Source organism: Fringilla coelebs (assembly GCF_963513975.1).
Source record: "Fringilla coelebs genome assembly, chromosome: 1".
NCBI lineage: Eukaryota > Metazoa > Chordata > Aves > Passeriformes > Fringillidae > Fringilla > Fringilla coelebs.
In genome coordinates, this window is record NC_140028.1 from 104,138,990 (window position 1) to 104,159,227 (window position 20,238).

At 40.0% G+C, this 20,238-nt stretch overlaps 1 protein-coding gene across 1 annotated transcript in view; it reads right to left on the minus strand.

Annotated features, from left to right (window-relative positions):
• Nucleotides 1-20,129, minus strand: part of NFX1 (nuclear transcription factor, X-box binding 1) — a 73,624-nt gene extending 53,495 nt beyond the window's left edge. Inside the window, exons 1-3 of the mRNA XM_084207360.1 lie at nucleotides 20,077-20,129; nucleotides 10,275-11,324; nucleotides 6,277-6,438 (exon numbers count right to left, since the gene is read on the minus strand). Coding sequence (XP_084063486.1) covers nucleotides 6,277-6,438; nucleotides 10,275-11,324; nucleotides 20,077-20,101 — 1,237 coding nt within the window. The 5' untranslated portion in view covers nucleotides 20,102-20,129. The remainder of the gene's footprint in view (nucleotides 1-6,276; nucleotides 6,439-10,274; nucleotides 11,325-20,076) is intronic.
• Nucleotides 20,130-20,238: the final 109 nt, after the last annotated feature.

Here is a 20,238-nt window from a genome sequence, read left to right on the forward strand (position 1 = left end):
GAATTCCTGAACTTTGGGGGAAAAACAACAGGCTTAATTAATAGACTTATGGAAATTAGCTTCTCCACTTAGGATGGGCTTACAGCTAGTTTTAATGGTCATACAATGTGTGATGGGGGCGGGGGGGAGTATACACATCCAAGAGGGAATATTTAGTAGGCAGTTTTGTAAGTCTGTACCTTCCTAGCACCTCAACCCAAAGGGGAAAGGAGGAGGGCAACATGCAGCTGGGAGTTTAGGAGTTTAGGATAAAAGGAGGCTGCATCCTACAAAAACTCAAGAGACCCCATGGGGGTATGGCCTAGTGGACTCTCTCCCTTCATTTGAATAAAGCTGCAGGACTCCTGTCTCCTTTATGGACACTAGTTTTCACAGCGTAATTTTCCGCACAGTAGGGAGTCAAGTGAAGCACCCACTGGCTCACTCCAGCTGTACACTGTAAAGGGGCTTTGGCCTCTCTTCACAGGTGTTGAGAGTATGACTGCTAGACGGTCCTGTGAATGGCAGAACTGGGAAGGTTCCTTAACACACCATAGAGCAAGCAGACCAAGAAGAGAGGAATTCCTTGACTCCCCACAGATAATCAGGAGATTCTTTCACTTGCCTTGGCCAAACCAGCTGTCATTTTTTCAGGTGACTGTCAAGACAATAGAAGGCAAAGAAGTTTCTGACAGAAGACATCTTCAATATAGCCTGAGAAGAGAGATACTGTAGAGTGTGAGAAGACTTGGTTACAGTAACCTAGCTCTAGAACTAGTTTCTGGAACCTAGACATCCAGACCTAAGACAGTTCATTGCTTCTTCCCATCCAAGTATGTAGAGCTGTAAGAACATTTTCTCACACTGACATGGAAATCCAGAATACTTCCCTTTCCTTTTCAACTGCACCCACCTTTACATTGATGCCGATCTGATGGCCTGCTCTGGATCTCAAAATTCAGACAATAACACCGGAATTATATCAGCGAGTTTGGAATGAGCAAAACATACATACAATGTCTTAATAAGCACAAATAATAAAAGAGAGCTGTACACTCCTTCTGTTTTTCACTTCCAATAAGCGTTCTGTTGCATAGTGTCTCAACATTTAATTAGCGTTGGTGTCCCAGGACTCCCATCCTGGTAATGCCTTGCTTTCATTAATGCCAAAGCTTCCCCTTGCTGAGCATTGTGCCTTGTCCTCAAAGGATCCATATGTCCTTCTCTCTTGTAACGGACACAAGTGTTCAGAAGCCAAATTTATAAAAAAATTTAACAAAGATTTATTAGATCAACAACAAAAATAGAATTTCGAAAAACCACCACAGCCAAGGCAGCGTCAACCCCAGAAGTTGGCGCTGGGTGAACCTGGATGCGACTGACAGAGTGCCAGCGTATCCTCAGTGGATCACCCCGACTGCTTCATGCCGCCAGCTTATATCCCATTTATTCTGCCCGAGGCAGAAATGACAGAAGGTTCTTTTGTGTCCCTTCACATGTATAACTGGGACCATACAGATGCAGAAATATACAAAAGCCAGTCCAGGTGTCCAGATGGCTGTCTGAACTTCTTCTAATAGCCTTCTTTGACATGTAACAGAGTGGTGCTGGTGCTCAAGTTGGTAAATGCAATCTCTCCAGGTGAAAATTCTCATGAACAGCTCAGACATTCCTGGGAAGTCGGCCCAGGAAGGTTTCATTCTTACATTAACGGACTTGATATTATCTTAACGATGTCCGGGAACTAACTGAATAGAAATAAGACTCTGTTCACAGCCAGGGTGGTCAAAGACCTAAGTTGGATATTACAATATTTTATACACATATATAGCATGAATTAACTCTAATATATACTACACAAGTCACTATTGTTCTGGAAGATGAAACTATATGAGATCTCCATGAGGGATATTATCTACTTCATCCAAATATTCAGGATTTCTCTGATCCAATTCTGTGATCACAAAAAATTTTGAGAAATTATGCACACACACACACTTTCAGCCTTCTACTATGAATCACAGAGGTTAAGAGCTGCTGCAATAAGGAGGGCAATTTTCACTGAAACACCAGTTGGAAGATAGAAAAGGAAGGGAAAAAAAAACGGAAGATCCTTTCTCTTATGGAATTTTGTCCCATTTGTTGCTAAGAGAGAATAACAACTGGCACTTAAGAGAGTCAAAAGAAATGGCCAAGGTGGGGGAAGGGTGCAGCTGACTGCTCTCTTACCTGAGGGGCTTTCTCCTGGGAAGGGCAGTGACACTGCAAGATTTTGGCCGGGGGGGCCTGAAGGGAGGGCATGGGGAGGTGGTGAGGGGCTTGGTTTAGCCCATAGCTCTCTCTCACTCTTGGCATCAGAGGAGGACTAAGTTGAGCTGCTTACTGTGGGAAGAATTCACTGCCACCACAGTTCCCAGCCCTGCACTGCCTCTTCCTTACTGTGGGTGAGCCGTTGCTCATTAGAGCAGCCATTGAACTGGGAACTTATTAACACATGATCTGATTGGAAAGGATCCTCACCATCTATTCAGGCGTCTCAGGGGAAAATCGTGTCTCTGGCTGTGTGTGGCAGCTGCTATGGGAACTCCAGCTGCCACTGCCCAGCCCCACTGCTTTTGGCTGCAGCCTCAGGCTTTTTTTGCTACACTCTAACCCAGCACTCCAGGTCCAGCAACCCCTAAGTTATCTGTCACATTTGTTTGCAACCCCAGGGGGTGTGCTTGCTTCCCCCATCCTGACTGCCATTCCGAGGTTCCAGCTGCAGCCCATTTCACCATCCAGCCTGTCCGCCATTACACCAGGGAAATGCAGCTGAACTTGCACCACACCATCCCCTGCAGCTGCAATGGAAGTATTGCACCTGCCCTACCTGGCTGGGAGCCAACAGTGCCCCTGCCGGCTGTGACCGTAACTACACCATAGAGGAAAGCACCTTCAGCCAAGAGAAGGCTGTTACTGGGTTTCTGTTTTTTTGTTGGGCTGCTGTTGTTGTTTGCTTTGTTATACTGTTATTCCTTTCCCTGTATCTTTGCCTGAAAGCCCCTTAATTTCAAAGTTATAATAACTCAGAGGAAAGAGGGTCATACCCTCCTACCAAGGGTCCCTCCAGCTAAGGGAGCTTCCCGCCTTCCTTGGCAGGCACCTTTCAAACCAAGAGACACTGCTGCAAAAACATGAACTGAATATTCAAAACTCATCTTATTAGCAAATAGGCTCAAAGTGAAACATACCAGTGAAAACTCTGATTGCTGAATTAGGGAAGATTTTCTGGAATTCATTATAACATTTGCAGAATCAAAGGAAATAGTGTCCAAAAATTTTAAATAAACCAAAACCAAACCAACTTTTTTTTCCCTTCCAAAACCCAGCAAATTATAGAGTTAGGTAGATTACAGTGTTCCATTTTTCCTACAGCAGACAGTAATAAGTGCCAGGATTCTAGTGAATTCCTCATCATCCAAAGCCTGAAATGTAGAACATATACTGAAACAACATACGGTAAAACAAATACACTCTGGATTACAAAATCTAAACAAGATGGGATAGCAAAGTCTGCAGGTCAAGAAATATGTACTCTTGTCTTTATTGGAGCTATAGCATCAGGTCTACTGAGGCCACAACCTTTGACTTCAGTTAATGATTAGCTCTAGTTCTCTCATATGCAGAATACAACAACATGTTTAGTCCACAAATTTTTACACGAAAAGCAAATGGCCCAAAATCTTGCTATTTTAAAAGCTTTCAGGATTCAAGCATCTAAGGTTACTGTCTTGAAAGATGAAAGCTCCCTTAAGCAAGCAGCTACTCTTTTGTCAAGAGTAAGCTGTTCCAATGAGATAAATCAACTCCAAAAAAGGGTCATCACTCAACAGTCACTCTCAGTTCGGCTTATAAAGTTTGCAAATGAAGTTTGGCTTTTAACCTTCTAACAACTGTCACATTTCTCCCTTGTGCCCACCTCACGGTAAATGTCTTAGGTTGGAAATGCAAGATGTGGCTGGGGGTGTGTATTCTATTGCCAACCATTAGAGGTGGGGCAGCTATCTTCTGTTAATTGGGCCACCACTTAAAACCAGGTGGGGCAGTTTATCTCTTCCACAACCAATCCTCCCTCCAGAAAATGGGAGGTTAATGGGCCCTTGAGTCTCACTGCATGACTGATAAAATTACAACATCCCACTGTGAGATGCTCTGCCCAGGGGGAGAAGACAAGCATTCCTACCTGGATGTAATCTGAGATTTGGAACACCACAACCAGCTTTTTCCCACTGGATTCCCAGAGGAAGACCAGGCCCATCAATACCACCATTGGACCTTCAGAGGAAAACTACACCCTTCTACAGGATCACTGCTTCAACAGAACCACATTTGTCACTCCAGGAGGACTGCAACGACTATTTAATTGGACTGCTACTGTAACACCCTGACCAGCAGGATGTCAGGTTGTCTTCTGACTCTGTCAGTGTTGTCTTGTATTCTGGATTTTTAAAAAATTTTTTTGTCTTAATAACTGTTATTCCTACTCCCGTATCTTTGCCTGACAGCCTCCTTATTTCAAAATTAGAATAATTCAGAGGGAGGGGGCTTGTATCTTCCTTTTCAAGAGAGGCTCCTGCCTTTCTCAGAAAACACCTGCCTTTTCAAACCAAGACAGTAAAATAGTACCTCAAGCCCCTTTGAAATAAACTCACCAAGTGAGAACTGGGGCCCATAACCAGCCATCCCAGAAGTCTGACTATGCACCTTCTGCAAAAAGAACTTTGCAACCAATCCTTTCTGCAGGAGATTTACAGTCTGAAAGAACTCCTGTCAAAAAATTGGAACTAGGTGACATTGTATTTCTTCAGTCTGCCCAGAGAGATAAAGAATGACACAAAGAATGGCAAATGCTGAACAAGCAGGGTACAGAAAAAAATAAAGGCTACTTCAGGATTATCATCTTCAGAGTGCATCTACACCACTCAACTGAACTGAGCAGTGGCTGCAACTCAGCCTTAGCTTACAGTAAAGGATTCAAAGGGCATAACATACTGGTTTAAGAGTTTCAAAAAGTGGTAAAATACAAGGAATATGAAACAGTTTAAACTGATGACAAAGGCTGAAGCTTTCTGTTTTCTTTGCATTCCATTTCATTGCATGGCATGAGGGATGAATTTCCGGAGTATTTTATCTGAGAAACAAACTAAAAAGTGGTTGAGTAAAAGCAGACAACTAATGCATGAAGTGTGTCTTCTGCTCAGCAAAGCACAGATAAGAGATGAGATGTTTCTTGGTGTGTAAAAACACAGCCACAGAGTTTTGCATCCTGATGCACTGATTTCATTGAATGATCTTACGCATCCAAATCTGGAAATTAGGTTTAGCTAGAACACTGGAAAGAATCAAGTTATGAGGATTATATATGGCATACACAGAACTGTAGGAAAAAAATTGATTTAAAACTTGTTTACCGCTTGCCACTTGTAGTGAACCATTTGCTGCTTACGGCTAAATTTTGTCTTAAACAAGCTGTTTAAGTTTGTTTAACTAAAGGAGAAACTTTGAACTAAAGGAGAAGCCGCTGTAAGGAACGGATACTACAGAAGAATGATAGAGGGGTTTTTTAACGCAAATTTCTCTCCACCACAAGCCACAACTATGCAGCCACAAAACCCTGAACTTGGAAAGTTTGTTCAGAAAATTTTTCCAGGCACATATACTCAAGCCCCCTGTTTGACGCTGCCAGACTTCCAGAACCTTTCAGAAAGAAGACTGTGCATACCCAGAATTCTTCTTGGAGGAGGTACTGGAGGTACTAGAAGAATCAGGGTTATAAACCCCCCAATTTTTGATATGTCCGATGGACATGGACCGCATATCACGACCATGGACCATGATCCCCTGCCATGTCACTGGAGCCATGGGTGGTGATAGATCTCTCTTTTCGTCTGAGTTTTTCTCTTTTCTGTTTTCCTCTCTTAGAGTGATCATACCCTTCAGAATACCTACAGTACTCCTTCTCAAATCCATTAAGTCTTGTTCCACTTAAGATTTCAAAGCAGTTCTAAAAAAATTTGTTGTTGTATCAGTTACTTAGTGTTGTTTTGCTTTAATCCACCCCCAGAGGTCCCTTTAACAATGAACTTGATTGCCTTGCCTTAGAGGTGGGTCACATTGTTATCTTAAAAATTCTTAATAGTTTTCACTACATAAGCAACACATTAATACATTTATTTAAATACATTTGAGAATATATATACAACATGTATACATAATATAGAATATATATATACAATATATATTTGAGAAAATACCAACCTTCAGCTTGTGAAGCTGGTGATCGTGCCCATTTCTTGATGCAATTCAGGTGGAATACATGGTAACAATTCTGACAGCTCCACACTGGGGCTACTATTCGGACCACCTCACAGCATACCATGCACTCATACTTCTCTGTGGTCAGCTGTTCAATCAGTGACCCTGCAAATCAAATATATTACTTGTGCATAAAAGAACAGCTAGCTGAGAAATCAAACTCAAATGAAATTTGATTTCATTTAAATTATAGTGAAACTTATTTTAGTTCTGTGGCTATTTTAGCTCAGTGGCTATAAATAAGACATTAGTTTACTCATGGAAAATTCCAGTTTGATACTTGCTGTGCATTTTTTTAGCTTCAGAGCAGGAAGAAGGAATATAAGATTCTTATTAAAGTGGCAATGCAAATTCCACTTTGACAAATAGTAATTATTCTGATCTTATGAACTAATTAATACTTTTAAGATTGACAGAAGTTTGAGATTTTACTCATCACTTTATATAGGAAATTAATCTTTGCATACACTTTAAACTAAGAAGATGAATGCTCTTAAATACAGAAATCTCTGCCAAAATTACATTTAATTCCTATCCTTAAGTATTTCCAGGAGATGACACAACAAATATTAATAGTGAAGGACCTGGATTATGGGAATAAGCCCTTTATAAAGTGAGTATTTTAGGAGTGGAATTACTTGGAACAACAGTCAAAGTAGGGGGTCTTTTGAGCCATATGAACAAATGTGAAAAAGTACTCTGAAAATAAAGCAAGAACCCCACATTAAAGTCAACACAGCCTGATGTGCAAACCTAAGAAAGGCACCACATAAAGCTTCATTTCTGTCAGATTACTTCTCACCCATTAAGACTACCAAATACACCTTAGAAATGTCCACAGGATTTAAAATATGCTAACTACAAGCATACAGTGTAAAAATGTAGCATTTTAAGATTGTGCCAATACAAGTATCAGAGACTGAAATGTTATGGTTTATGGCTTAAACATTTTTATGAAGAACTTTTGCCTATTAAAACAAATTGTGTAACAAAAACTGCATGGAAGACTCTGCACTCTAAATGAGGTTTCTGGGCTGAGGCCCTCAACTGTGAGTTAAACTGTCTAAGGGACAGAGATAACACATCTGGGAAATGATGGATAAGACTGGAAGACCATACATCTATGTCAGGGATGTCCAGAAGCTTCGGGGTAAAGGCTATAGCCCCAGGTTTATCTGCTGCCAGACTTGCACAGACCCTGACACCAAACCGAGGAGGAAGTGAGGAAGTTCTTTTGGATGTGTGGCATATCCTCCAGTAAGAGGCAGTGAACACCCATCCATCTGCTGTGCAGACTATCCCAACTGCAGGACCCCCCCCACCCTGGGAAAGCCACATCTACCAGACATCCATGTGAGGGACAGCAGATGGGATGTCATGGCCCATCAAAGGCCCACTCCAAGGGGTCCCCAGACCCTGTACCAGAGAACACTGCACAGGATGCAACATGATGCAACAGACCCACAGTCCTGCAGGCAACCATGTCAAACCTGCCTCCTTAGGGGAGGCACCTGGACGTTCCCACCTGGCCCATGATTGATCCATTGGATTCTATATTTTTCAGCAGGGGACTGTCATCACCAAGAAGATGAGAGGGAGGAGAACAATAAGACGTCGTTGGAACCCATGAAGGGGTGATATGTTTCTATTTAATCTGTCTCTGTCACTCTCCCCATCCCCTCTCCTCCCAGCCCCCTTTTTCTATTTCTTTCTTTCTTTTCTCTTTCTCTCTTTTACTATTAAATAAAATATATCATTTTTTTGGTATCAACATCTAACCTTGTTTGTGTTTTAATCTCATTTTTGCAAACATTTGAACTCAAGTACATTTGGCTTTAGTCAGAGAGTTCTCTTTGCTCCTCTGTGATTAGACCAGATCACAAGAAGGAAAGTTCAAATTCACAATGAAAGAAATAAGAAAGGAAAATAATAGAAAAGAATCACTGTCAATTCAAAATGTGCTTGTACCACATGTGATTGCAAGCAAGCCCACAGCTTGCAAGTGTTAACATTGCTTGTTCTCCTCAATATGATTTTCAAATTTGTTTTCTAGCCCTCCTGCATCAAGCCCCATAACATTTAGGATTAACAGTAATTTCTATTTGCTATCCCATAATTATTATCTGCCATAAAAGAATATTCTTATGTAAAACATACTTCTTTTCTCCAGAAGACTAAAGCTATACCATACTTAGAAACTGTAGCTGTCCCAGAAATAGTTAAAAATCCACAATCCTAGTTCCCTGAAAACAGTGGCAGACAGTGTTTCCAAAAGACCTCCCAAATAAAGCATGCAAATAAACTACTATTTTGGAGAGGTAAGCTCCTTAAGTTCCCTAAGAAAGACTATTACTTATCTTTCTGCTTATTGCATGTGATGTTTTTCATTTAATAATAATGCTGGGAAAAGACTGAGTTGCCTTCAATTTCATAATTCAAATAGAACCCAGGAGCATGACAGTTAATTTATTGAGGTTAGAGAGGATCAAGGTCTTCCAACTAGACGTATCTTATGCTTCCTAATTATGCTATTAGTTTCTCAATTGTGAAACAGGAGATGCTGAGAAGTAAAGTCTTCAACAGATTTGATATCACAGTTAAGATAATTGGAACTAGTCTACCTATCTCTATCATTATGTGCAACAGAAGGTGAGGTTGAGATGCTTTGTAAAATATCAAATAAATATAATTCTTGGTGTTTCTCCTTATTGCATCTGAACATTTAAGCCTCAACACTTGGTGCTTAAGCTTATGCAAAACAGTAAGAATAAGCTACCTAAGTTGTTGTTGAAACAGAAACAAGTATCATAGCCCCGAAGAGATTGAGCTGATTTCCATTTAATGTTTTCAGTCACTAATGGTATGAGTCAGCATAAAATTCACTCAGATAACCAAAAACTGTGGCTATCTGAGTGTGTCTGGTTTAGACTGTCAACAGCATATGTTTTTATTCTCAAACGTCCAAAAATAGTATCCAGATCTTGCCTCTATTTCTAATTATCTTTTGAGGTGATGCCTAACGTTTTTTGGTTTTTTTCTTCTATTCTCTGTATTTTTCACACACATATTTAGAGCTCTGTAGCGTATTATTGCATTCATAGCTAGTTTTCCCCAGTACTTTCCCCTGCCCTGATAGCTAGAAAGACAAAACACATTCCAAGACCCCTATGCTTTCATGAAATTCTCCCTAGAAACCAAGCTTGAAAAACAGCTCTTTGAGACACATTTTCATCAACAAGGTTCAGTCTTGAACTGTGGGGGGAACAGCATCACCACTCATGCTCCTAATTGGTGATTTTTGTCAATTATGTTAAGTTACTAAACTTATAAAACCCTATGCACCTGCAGTGGTGGGGGGGATGTGTGGACATTTTCCACATGTGCCCATGGAGGCCTCCAAGACCAGCTTTTATATTACCTCCCATACTAATATTATCTCAGAAGTGTGTGTTGTTTCATTTATAGGTTCTTTAAGGCATCAAAAGTGCAGAAAAAAAACCACATAAAATTCAGTTATGAGTAGAATATCGTTTCTCTGTCTGGCATTTTCCTACTCCTACATATAACATGAAAAGACCTATGCTGCAAAAGTCAGTTTCAGCATTATCCTTCTCAAGAACCATTATTTAGAATGCTCAGAATTTTACTCCCACAACATACACATTTTAAAACGGTACCTGACTAGGTCATCGCTTGCAGTTTTGTAGCAAAAGCAGAAAAAACTTTGAACAAAATCAGTCCTTCTCTAGTAAATTTACAGAATATGTTCCCACTGAAATACCATGCATCTACATTTACTTCTACCCTCTGATCCAAAACCAGTTTAATGTGAAATAACAAGCTTCTTCAGCTACTCAACGCAGGAGCTGAAGCAAAGACTGCTTAAATTATTCAAAATCATATCTTTCATATGGGAGTCCAGGACAGTCTCAAAAACTTACCTGTATGAGTTTCTTTGTTTTTTGGTACATCACTTTGCTTCTTCCAGTACTGGGTCCAGCTGAAATGAAGTGAAGGTACTTGATCCCCCTTTAGCAAGAACTTTCTTCCACTGAACCTGAGAGACTCAGACAACTGATGTCTGATTTCACTGGTCAAGTTTTCATCATTTTTGTGAGCAATGAGTTCTTTCTTCCTTTCATTTTTATCTTTTGGAGTATATGCAACAGAAGACTTCTTACCTACTTTTGTATTTTTACTACGGTGAGAATCATGTCTTTTCTGACACTCCTTTTCTACTGGGGGTTTATTCCACACAGGCTTCCGGGGATATCTTTTGTTTACATTATTGTAGCTTTTTTGTTCATCCCCACTTCCAAAAGGTGCATCACAGAATGCCTTTCCAATGGATGATTCTGAAGAGTCAGACTGCGTCAAATCCAAAGATGGAAAATTTTCTAACAGATCTACTTTCTGTTTAGAGCTCGTTCGCTTTTCACGGTCATGTATCTGCTTTCCCTTTTCCCTGAAACCTCTCCCTGATATATGTATCATATGCGTTTTCTTTGGCTTTGCCCCTCTGCTATCCGCATTAGGTACTTCCCTGTCACTCTCTGAGGAGAGAAAATCACTGTATCCTCTAGGAGGTGCTCTTCTACCAGGTACTAGTGCAGCATCTGAAATTCCTGGACCTGCAGCAGTATCAGTAGTACTTTGCCTTGTTTTATTTCTAGCACATGTGCTATCATTTCTTAATCTGTGCAATCTCTGGCTTGGCAAGCTGCGATTCTTCAAACTTTTACTGGTACCAAAATATTGGTGGAAGTCTTCAGAATTCCCATACTGACTTTCCAGTTTACAAAAGCCATGATGCTTTGTGGAAGAGCTTTCATAATCTGTACCTCTTTCAGAATACAGACTAGGAATTGGTATATTACTTCTATTCTGATTACTGTTAGAGTTTTTCCTATCTTTCTTTAACCAGTTTATATCTGTCGGTTGTCCTTCTCCAAAATTGGAATCAGCAGCACCAGGGCTGAAATTCAATGTACCTAAAACATAAATAAATACAAATTCATAAAACTTAAACAGTACATACTTCTTTTGAACCAAATTACCATACATGCAAAGGTCCAGAAGTTCCATCAATCCCACACTTGACCGAACAAGTGGAAACAAGTGTCCAGAAACTAGAACTGAATCATACAGTGCTTTGTAGTAGCCTTCTTGTCATCTTTACAGGACTGTGATGACCCAGAATTAAGAATATAAAAATAAAAGGTGAAAGAAAACTTTTGAAGTAGCACAAGACATGCAAGTGTGACAATCAGTGTTTAACATCTAAAGTTTTTCCTAGCATGTTTGCATAAATACAAGAATCTGAAAAAAGGTGTCCTTTAAATACAATGTCTACATCTGAGATTTGAATATTATACAAAACTTTGAATATAAATTAAAAGTAGCATTAGTAAATACTTGCACCAACTCTGATTACACTGTTCTAGAGACAGACATATTAAACGGCACAGAACAGCTGTGCAAAACTATTTTTCTGAGGCCATCAACATGAACCATGCTTCTACTTCAGCAGTCTTCTCTAATTTCCATGCCTCTAGATAAAAGAAAGATAAAGCCTATGTTACTCAATTTCCTGTAACACTGCGCCAGTAGCGTCAGCCTGCAACAGAAATTATTAGATGCATATCAGGGGTACTTTAATTGGCTGTGGCAGATTAGTTAAATTTTACACAGTAATGTAAAAAAAAGTAGGTAATAAAATCTCATGGACATCTCATGAATCTTATTTTACTGGCTGGGTAGGTTACCTCATGTGGTAGGACAGAGCACAGTTTATTCCTAGTACATAACAATTAAAAGAGATAATCAAACATTTAGGCCATGACTTAGGCCAAATGACTCTCCAAAAGGCTAATGCAATCTAGGTTCCTGAACTACCCACTATTTTTTTCAATAAAGACTGTGGAAATTAACATTTTGAAGATAAGTATAAACCAGAACATTTCAAGGCACTAACATGCTTTTTTTTCCCAATGAATTTGTTTTCAAATGAAAAAAGGTTTTATCAAAATTTCTAGGAATGCTCATAGCTGCAATGTGAAGTTGGCAGCTTCCACAACTTTGTGGAAGTGAAGCTTTAACCTTAATAAAAATTAAGAATTTAAAATTACATTTCAGGATGTTTTAGCCACATTGCCTAATTCACACTTTAGTTTTTAAAGAGCAGTTGAAATTACTTCGGGGATTTTTGTCTTTGCAAAAACTGTATTATATATTATTTATATAATATATATCATGTAATATTATCTATATTTACTATACCCGTATATATTAACATTACAATGTTATATTACAAGATAGTCTATGTTATTAATCTAGTATATTATATATTATTACATGCCACTCTATACAGTATTATATGTTATAAATAAACTGGATAGAAATGGCAAATACAAATAGTTTGGGGTTTTTAAAGTTTAAATATTAACCTGATTTTGAGACAACAAAATGAAAAAAACAAACAGAAGTCTGGTCTTCAAAACAGCTCAAGACTGAATTAAGAATCATCAAAAAAGCTAAATTAGCTCAGGCAAAAAAGAAGTAGAGACACAGGTACTGATCATTTCTTCCTGGTACCCACTGCCAGCACCTGTGGGAATAGTTCAAAGCTGTGATTCCCCCGCGCCCCCCGCACCCAGGAATAAGGAGGAGGGGTGGGGACGTGTTCAGACTCTACATGAGGGGACATTTCTTTGCCAAGAGCATGGTCAAAACCTTTAACAGGCTTTCCAGAAGGGTGGTTAATACCCCATGTCTGCCAATGTCCAAGAGACAACTGGACAACACTCTCAATATGCTTCAGCTTTTGGTCAGCCCTGAAGTGGTCAGGTCTGGATTCAATGACCACTGTAGGTCCCTTCCAGCTGTACTATTCTACCATTAGGACTGCAGACCCTAATAGGTACCAACATTAGGCTTATACACTGGACTGAAAGCACCTTCCCTAGAAACACTCTATTTTTCTCAGCATATGTATCCTGTGCAAAGAATTGCACATGTAAAGTTGTCCATTTTATTTTCTACAGCTACACTTACTTCCAGTTTTCCCAGTGTTAAGTCAGTTTCTTTCCTATCACTAATAAAGAGCAGTACAATTGTAAACTATGCACTATAATGTTAATGGCAGTGATTCATAAAGACTACTAAAATTTCACACATTTTGATCTGAAAACAGAATGCAATCCTAGAATTACATGCAAACCTTATTTGAAACAGTCCATTTTATTAGCTGTTTTAAGTTTTCTTTTGCATACTCTAAAATTTAAAGTCTGATGGATAGCTATAGTTTAATAAAAACAGGTTTGCAGAAAAAAAGGCTACAGAAAAAAAATAGAAACTAGGATTCAGATATTTAAAAGCACCTCCAAAATATTAATAATTCATCAGAACTTTATACATCAATAAGATTCCCATTCTTGCTGTCAGCTTCTACATAATAAAGAAAATTCCATAGTGGTAAAATCTACTAAAACTGATTTCTGTCTGCCAAGACAAGAAACTGCAAAATAAATGTACAAGTGTAATAATAAGTAGCTAACACTGGCTGTAATTGTCTCTGACATGCTTACATATACATACACAAAAATTCATAGTAAAAGGGATGCCCTAAAGCTAAAGTCCAGCCTATATTTCTATAAAATAAACATAGAATATAATAATAACTTTAGAAAAAACTTCTATATTGTCTCACCTCTGTGCCTGAGAACATAATGGAACAGATCCTCCTAGGAGTTACACTAAGGCACATAGAGGACAGGGAGGTGATTGGGACAGCCAGCAGAGCTTCACCAAGGACAAGTCCCACCCGACCAACATAGTGGCTTTCTATGATGGAGTGACTGCATAAGTAGACAAGGGAAGGGCTGCAGGTATTATTTATCTGGATTTACATAAAGACTTTGATATGGTCTCTCCCAACATCCTGCTCTCTCAATTAGAGATGGGTGTACTATTACATAAATAAAAAATTGCCTGGAAAGTAACATCCAAAGAGTAGTGGTCAACAGCTCAGAGTCCTAATGGACATCAGTGACAAGCAATGTCCCTCAGGGGTCTGTATTGCAACCACTGTTGTTTAATATCTTCATTAAATATATAGTCAAAGAGATACATTGCACCTTCAGCAAATTTGTAGATGCCATCTAGCTGAGTGATGCAATTGACCAAGCTTGAGAACGGAATGCCATCCGGAAGGACCTGGACAAGCTCAGAAAGTGGGTCCACAGGAATCTCATGAGGTTAAACAAGACCAAGGGCAAAGTGCTGCACATGGGTCAGGGCAACCCCAAGTACCAACAGAGGCTGGGGGATGAACAGATCAAGAACAGCCCTGCTGAGAAGACTTGGTGAATGAGAGGCAGACATGACCTGACAACATGTGCTCACAGCCCAGAAGACCAACTGCAACCTGGGCCACATCAGAAGAAGTGTGGCCAGCAGGTCAAATGAGTTGATTCATCCCCTCTAGTCTGCTTTGAATACTCCACACCTGGAGTACTGCATCCAGCTATGGAGTCCCCCAGCACATGAAGGTCATCAAATTCTTGAATTGAAGCAAGCGTGGAGGAGGCTACCAAGATGGCTGGAAGGATGGAGCCTATCTCCTGTGAGGAAAGGCTAAGAAAATTGTTTTTGTTCAACCTGGAGAAGAGGCTCCAAGGTGACCTAACTGCAACTTTCCAGTACCTGAAGGAAGCCCACAAGAAAAATGGGCAGTGACTTTTTACAAGGGTATGTAAGGACAGGACAAGGGGGTCTGGCTTCAAGCTGGAAGAGGAGAGATTTAGGTTAGATATAAAGAAGAAAATCTTCACTGTGACAGTGGTAAGACACTGGAACAGGTTGCCCAAAGCAGCGGTCCTATCCCTGGAAGTGTTTAAGGCCACACTGGATGGGGCTCTGAATAAGCAGGTCTAGTGGAAGATGTCCCTGCCCATCACAGGGGGGGACTGAAACTACATGACTTTTAAGGTCCCTTCTAGCCCAAGCCAATCTATGATTCTATGATTTTAACATCCCTATGAACTTTGGTCTGAATTAGAATGAAGCATATGAAAGCAATATGGTTTCATGCCTGTTCTACCATAGCATTAAACCCCTTCAGCATTAACTGTTGACAGAGCCAGAATGCCCTGGCAAAGAGGTAGTCCTTGTGAACTACCTTTCAGAAAACTAATTTTATAAGAACACATTAAAAAATATGAAGCAAATTAGTAAGTACTCATTTCAATAACTACTAGTTCAAGTTCAAAAACAGAGCTTCTACTTGGGAACAGTACCGCCAATAGCTTAGGTACTTTTTTATGAATACATTAAGGATGACATTTGAAAGTGCCACTTAAAGACATTATGCCTAAGTGCCATATATTAGAACAGTTTCACAGTTTCAGGAAGCTATATTCAATTAGATTTTTAAGAACCATTACATAATGTACTTTAACTAATATGAAGTTGATAATTAAAAACAAGTATAAGAGAGAAAAAATATGCTGACAAAGTACATCAGAAAAAAAGTTACAGTCCACAGAACAGCCCTTTAGGCATCAGACTTCTTTCTTCTTAAATTAATTCAGCTTTACTTCCTAGACAGGAAGAACTGATTTCCTTCTGAAGTTTCCTATCAGTGTAAAACTGGAATGAAACAAACAATACTGATTTATTACCATTCTTTCTAAACGGACTTCAGACATCTTCTAACTGACTGCTTTTAATGAGATACCCACAAATTCAGCCAAAAAGAGTGTCTTGCACTGTGTGCAAAAAGTTTCTTTAGTACTGTCTGTTTGGTTTCACAAAGCAAAATAGGATAAAAATATAAGGTGCCCAAAGTAAGCCAACAGAGATGGTAAAAGGACTAAATTAAATGAGCAGCTGAAAATACTAGCTTCATTGAACTTGGAGGAGATTGAGGAGTCAGCTTATTGCTGCCTACAGTTTTCTCATGAGAGGAAGTGGAGAGGCAGTTGCTGATTTCTTCTCCCCAGTGATAGGAAGCAAAGGAATGCTTAAAGCTTGGTGACAGAGAAGTCAGATTGGAGAGTATCAGGAAAAACTTCAATTAAAGGGTGTTCAAGTACTGGAAAAAGCTTTATAGGAAAGTGGTCATGACCCCAAGCTTTTCAGTATTCAAGAACTGTTTTAATAATGTGTTTAGATATCTTATTTAATTTTTAGATTGCCCTGTGGGATATCAAGCATTTGACTCAATGACTCTTGTGACTCCCTTTCCACTCAGGATATTCCACTCAGGATTAATAGATGTTCTATTTATATACTGTCTCTCACCTATACGACAAAGCTGATTTTTCAGGATGGATGCCTTCATTTTTAAAGCAATTCAAATAACCTATTCTTTCACCTAAAGATAGACGACAGTAGAATGTGCACACAACAATCTACTTGTGTCAGCATCACATATATCCAGACAAGATGATTCAGCTATCTGGACACGAAGCACAAGAAGACACTCCATGCAGCTCTTAAAATGCCTGTATTAAACAGAACAACAACCCCCCCCCCCCCCAAATTAAAAACCCACAAACAAAAAATGAATGGTCCATTATGGAAATCTGAGGCTTTCCCCATAGCACTGGAAGCTTTAAACCAGACTACCAACTTTATATTTTCTGTCACTTTATACATTCGCCTACAGCATCTTATTATTTTTAAGACAGCGCAGATTTACAAAATGTTGAATTTCTTCCTAAACAGAAGTTACATTGTTTCAGTTCATAAGACACAAGCAGTGCAACCAATTTCCAGGCAAAACAATCTGCATGCCCAAAACTCATTGTTTATTTCAACTGTATTAGCTCATGCCATAAAATATATCCTCCCTTTCTACAATGCTTTCCAGAAATTACCAGAGAATAACGTGCAAAACCAGCCTAACCATAGAATTACAGAATGGCTCATTTTAAGACTTCCGTAGATCATGTAGTTCAAAAATCCTACCCAAAAAGGGTCAGTTGCCCATAACTGTGACCAGCTGGATTCTGAGTATCTCAAAGGACTGAGAGGCCATGACCTCTCAGCAACTCGTTCCAGTGCTATTATCATTCTCACAGTAAGAAGGCTTTTCCTCGTGTTCAGCTGGAATTTTGTATGTTTTATACCCTGTGGCCTCTTGTCCTTTAATTTAATACCAGTAAGAAGAATCTGGTTCCGTATTCTTTATTCCCACCCTTTCAGTATTTGTACAGAGCCCTTATATCTGATACTTCTTACGACTACAGATATCCAGCTCTCTCTACCTCTCCTCATGTGAGGGATGCTTCAATTCCTTAATGGTCTTCATGGTCCTTTGCTGGACTCAGTCCAGTATGTACATATTCTCCTTGTACATACGGAGCCCAGAGCTGGACACAGTGCTCGAGGGGTGGCCTCATCTCACCTTTTCTGCAAAGCTATTTTCCAGCTTGCTAGTCCCCTGTGGTGCAGTGTGGTGTTACTGTGTTTTTTGATATTGCAGTTTCATGTCCAATTCAGTGCATCCATAATTTAAATGGAACTTTAAAGTTTTAGCCAGCCCATTTCAAGATGACATGCAAGAAAATTTGAAAGTAGGATTTTGTCATAAGTAGTTTCATCATCCTAACAAAAGTACCTACTACAAAATAGATTTTGCATATGAAAAATGAATACATTTTAAGTTTTCACTTTCTTCTTCTCCCTTACAGTGAGCAATGTATTATAGCAACTCCCTGGTTATCTTCAGCTTAATGATGCATTGTATCATGTATAACACCCAGCTGTTGTTGTGATGGCAAAAAAACAAAACTACATTCAACAGCAACTGATGAGGAAAAAAATCAAATAACAGCTATTAAATAGAACACATTTGTCCCTTCGAGGTGCACAGGGACTGAAACTAGAAAGATGCATCAGTGTGAATAGTTATTATACAATTGCTTTGCTGCTTATATTTTTCCTCTTTGTCTTTTATAATAATTTCCTGGGTCTCAATAATTCTTCACTATTGACAAAACATCCTGGATTAGCAACATATCTGTAGTGACCTAAAACTGTCACTCTTCAAAGCCCTGTTCTACTGAGAGCAGAAACATCTTTCAATTTTAAGCTTTCAAACTCAGACACTTGCTCCATCCATGAACCTGCAGTGCAAAACCCAGTTTCCATTCTAATACTGCACATGTACAATTCAAAATTTACCTATGAGATTTTTCTTGAGAGCACAAAAAATGACCCAACTCCAGAACTTAATCCCAAGTAACAATATCTCTATTATTATCTGTACTATGCCTTATTATAAAGCAAGCGTAGAAATGGTGTCCCATGCAGACTAATCTACTGCTTTACAGTAAAGCAATTTTTAGCCCAGTATACCTACTATTTATTCCAATAGACATATACTATGCAAAAAGATTTCACAATCAGAGTTGACCCACAGCCTGACAGAATAAAACATAAGCAGACAAGAAGAAATTTGACTGCATCAGCTTTACTGAAGCTATGTCTCTGCTCTCTGTACCATGTCCCAGGCCATTTCACTTCCAACAAGGCAGTCAGTGAACCCATTCCCATACCACCAAAAACTGAACTCATGTAACTTCTCCATCATGATAGCCAGACTGCCAAGAACAGGGGATGCTATTAAGGACAATGGCTGTAGATAATCTTCATCTGAATTAACATCAGGATGCTGCAAAAATAGAGAATGATACTTTCTTCTTCACCCAAAATACATAAGTCCAGGATTTCCCTTGACAGAAATTTAACAACTATGAACAATGAAATTAGTCAGCTCATCAACTGACCTCAATGTGACATTATCAGATAAAGTCTACTGGACTACAGTAAAATTAAGCAACATGATGAAAAAGCTAAATGTCATTGATTACTCTCAGCAACAGTGGTATTTCTAAATACATACTCCTGACAAAATTACATAAGAGTTCTTCTATTGTTAAGTACTCAAAAAACAGGACATATAATTAAATCCAAGGCTGAAATAGCGGTCTTGAAAGGTTTCCTCCCCACTCCTCAGCAATCACAACCAATAAAACTAAAGTTAATCTGAACCTGCATCATACAACTAAGCACGGCAAAACAAAGGAAAAACTGTTTTCCTGCATTTTGCACTCAATCCCGGTCCAGGCCGTGTCCCTAAGACGATCTCCATACGTGAGCCCCTGCCTAGATTCCTCAGTACAGGTAGCGCCTGCTTTAATCAGTAATCTCCTGCATGTCCAAGACTTCTACTCAGAGATCCCTCTCAGACTCCTCAAAAAGACGCGACTTTAAGCAGCTCGTGGGCCTGAGACGTTATCATTGTCACTGCTCTGTGCGGGCAGCCTGAAACCTGGGTTTCAAGGATATGAGTGGGCAGAGAGCAGACAAGTTTTCAGTAACCAAGCTCTTCTTTACGTATAAAGACGTTGCATCCGTTTGTTCCATACTAGGAGCAAGCACGTTGCTCCTCGGCCAAAGTTCTTCCTACCGGGCCCTGCGGCACAGGCGAGCCCGGCCATTTTGGGCGCCACAAGCACAGCTAAGTCGCGCTGGGCAGGGGCGGTCCAGCCGCAACAGGTGGGGACACAGCCCGCACCCGTCGACAAGGCAGCGTTCGGTGGCGACCGCTTCGGCGCAACTTTCTATCCGCTAGTATCTCTGGGAGCGATGACCGTTCCTCCCCGTCACTGCGCCCACCCAGTCCTGCAGCCCCTCTCCTCAGTCCCCCTGCCCCAGAGCGGCAGCCACGCTCACCTGAGCCGGGCCGCGCCTCCGCCATGCCAGCTCCAGCCCCACTCCGCGGTCCGGCGTCCCAGCTGCCGCGCACGCGCACAGCTTGCGCATGCGCCACCAGTTGAGCCTTATCTCTGCGCGCGCAGCCTGCACCGCAATGGCGAGAGAGAGAGAGCAGAGCCA